Source organism: Nestor notabilis, unplaced genomic scaffold (genome assembly GCF_000696875.1).
Source record: "Nestor notabilis isolate BGI_N333 unplaced genomic scaffold, ASM69687v1 scaffold25290, whole genome shotgun sequence".
Lineage (NCBI taxonomy): Eukaryota > Metazoa > Chordata > Aves > Psittaciformes > Psittacidae > Nestor > Nestor notabilis.
Window position 1 is genome coordinate 5,628 of NW_009911901.1, and position 3,127 is coordinate 8,754.

At 39.8% G+C, this 3,127-nt stretch overlaps 1 gene segment (V, D, J or C); it reads left to right on the forward strand.

Moving 5' to 3' along the window:
• The window catches only part of LOC104407610, a 2,385-nt gene extending 427 nt beyond the window's left edge, over positions 1–1,958 (forward strand). Inside the window, 3 exon segments of the C gene segment in view lie at positions 1,027–1,311; positions 1,434–1,496; positions 1,843–1,958. Of these exon segments, the coding sequence occupies positions 1,027–1,311; positions 1,434–1,496; positions 1,843–1,958 (464 nt within the window).
• The last annotated feature ends 1,169 nt before the right edge of the window (positions 1,959–3,127 follow it).

Here is a 3,127-nt window from a genome sequence, read left to right on the forward strand (position 1 = left end):
CTCAGTGAAGAGCTGACAGTGGAGAGAGGTTTTGGGACAGATCTTTAACTCTCTGATATAAGAAGTGAATTTTTGACACTGGCACCATACCAGGTAAATAATTCCACTGCAGGGAGACAGAGGAGGGAGGAGTTTAAATATTCTTGGGCTTCAATTTTCATCAACCGCTGCATATCCAAAACCACTTAGATTGAAAGAAAATTGGCTACCAAATTGGCTATGCTTTGAAAACGCAGATGTGGTAAGTGGAGATTATAAGATGCTGCAGTTCTTCCTATCTTTATTTGGAATTCTGTGATGTACAAAAAAGGTAGATGTCCCCCCCCCCAGCTTTTCTGTGGGAGCGGGAATGTTGGGGCAGCAGGGAAGTTTGTTAGGTTGATCTTTGTTATCCGAAATATCCAGGTACTTAAGACTTGTTATGATGATTTCAGAGGTCTTTAAAGTGATGCAAAAATGTCCCATATAATTTTACATACGTAAATCATCTTGCTCTCATTCCAGAAGGGTACGGGGCTCCCTTAGGTGCTGCCTAATACTAGTACAGTTCTGTAGGATATCTTGCATGGGAATAAATGTCTATTTGGGAACAATTTAAGTCCACTTCCAATTCCAAAGGGACAAAGGAATACAAAGTTACCATTCTGAAGAAAGATTTGTTTTTCCAGCCAGTGAATCCTCAGTTGTAAGCATAAGACCAGAAGAAACTGCCCAATTCCATTTTTGACATCAGTCTACACTGATTGGAAGTTAATACTTGAAGACTGAGCAAACTGCCATTTCAGACACTTTTACAGAAATGCTGATGTGATATTCTGGTTTCTCACATACATTCTCTCTTATGCCTTTTCAAAACAGCTTAGCACTTTGGTTCTGCTGACAAGAAAAGATTTGCTTCTCATCAGCCGAAGGTAGCTCGTGGCTCACTGACTGCAACAAAGTGTTCTTGGTTTAAAGAAACTTTTACAGTCCATTACTCACATTTCTAAAAATCAAATCATGCCCAAATAATGCTTATTTTTACAGATATCCAAAACATTTCTGTCCCACAAGTCATTTTGATGAAATCAAAGAAACTGGATGAAGATGACAGCACTGGAAAAGCAGCTTGTTTGGCAAGGAATGTCTATACAAAGAAAATCAGCTTGAACATGTCCTCTAATGAAGTCGTATATGAACCAAGTGCATCCGTTTTGACATCAGAGGGGTTGTACAATACTATTAAGGTGGTCAGCATGACAAAAGGCACAGAGTTGACCTGCACAGCCAAATTCAACGGCAGCACAATCACAACCAGCACAAGCTTGCCAGGTACAGTTCTGTGGTACAGCTTTGGCTGTGTTGGGTCATACAAACATCTTGTTTAATCCTTTTCAAAAGATAGTTTTAGATTTTAGATACAGTTTATAATGCCTTTTCTTTATGTGCTACAGAAAAGGATGCTGAAGACCCAGAAATGGGGAAGGTTTGCAACACCACAGACACCTCTGCACAAGGTTAGTTATCTAAATAGATTGTGAAGTTCCATTACTATGCTGAGACTAAATGCATGGAAATGTATTTTCTCAGGGGTAGAGGAATCCGAATACAACATACTCATCAAAAACAACCTGCTTTTTCAAGGCAGCTAGCTTAGTAGCAGACAAGCAACAGGAAGCAAAATCCAGTCTAGATAGACAACCTTCTCCCTTGTTGTTGCCATGTTTCTCTACTGTCTTTTCCTTTGTTGTTGTTCTTTCCCTTAAACTATTACCCAGGGTTTTTTTCCCCCACTTTCTGCCAATATCACACTATCCAAATCTAGGCCATGATCTCTCCCATCTTTTCTCTATCACTAAGCAGGTACTAAAGTGGAAAAAGCAAACATGCTGTCTATGGCTGTGTTGGGTTTGAGAGTCCTGCTGGCAAAAAGCATCGCCTTCAACACACTCATGAGTATCAAATTGTTTCTTTTCTGAGGTAAGGAAGCAACAGCTTGATCTGTAGGAATACTGGAAGCACATGCCAGAAAAGACCACTTGTCTGTGTGTGCGTCTCTAACCACACAAGTTACAATACCTATTTATCTGGTTCTGTTTCCTTTAAATAACTATAGATTTCTGGGACCCCCCTAAACTATGATAAAAAACTCCTCCCAAAACCAACAACCCGCCAAAACAGCTAAAAATCTCACAAATCACAAACAACCTCTTTCTGTAGCCAAAGCTCAGGTCTCGGTGGCTGGTCCCCAGATTTTCTCTGCAGCCAACTTGCTTTGTGAGAACAGCTTGGGTATTACCAGAAGTACCTTAGAGGTATCTCATTGACTATTTCAAGTGGCAGAGCACAAAGCCTGGAGAAAAATCAAGATAAATAAGGAGACAAAGCAAGGCTTCCAAAACACAAACATGTGAAGTAGTGGAGGAAAGAATGAAGGGGGCAGGATTTTTGAATTAAGATATCTGAAGAGGCACAAAAGATGGTCCAGCCTAAGCTTTGTGAGTCTACCTGTCTTGATCTGACAGCTATGAAACAGTGGGATGTAGGTCCAATTGCCTTAAATGTAATTTAAAACATACTTTACTCTTGCAGACAGTGACGAAGCAAGGAAACAGCAATACGAAAACAAGCAGGAGGGTGTATCAACAGCACAATGGGATGAACAGCCAGTGTCAGACCTGCTGACAACAACCATCCAGAACACAACACAGCTCCTTCCCCCTAAGACGTTTTATTCTGTTGAATCCTGCCTAGCTGATTTAAAGAGTTGTAACTACTTTTGCTGTTTCTTTTCCCTCTGTGCCTGAGAGTGTATTTTTCCTTATCCCCCTGCTGAGTGGAATTTGATCTCCTCTTTGAATTGCCTTTGAATAGAAGCATCTCACCTACTTCAATAGCTTTGAAAAATCCAATCCTCCTTATAGACATATGATACTTTTAAAACACCTTTTACAGCCATATTGCATTACAGTCTGTGAACTGATGTATTCCTGTTGAGAGAATTCAGGCAGAGTAGATGCTATTTACAGTTTTAATGTTTTTTAGATAGCTTTAATTACAATAATTTTCTAGTGTAGAAGACCTGTGTTGGATTTGAAGTGATTCACTTCAACCAGATAATGTTCAGCCATAGAAGCATTTCTTTATT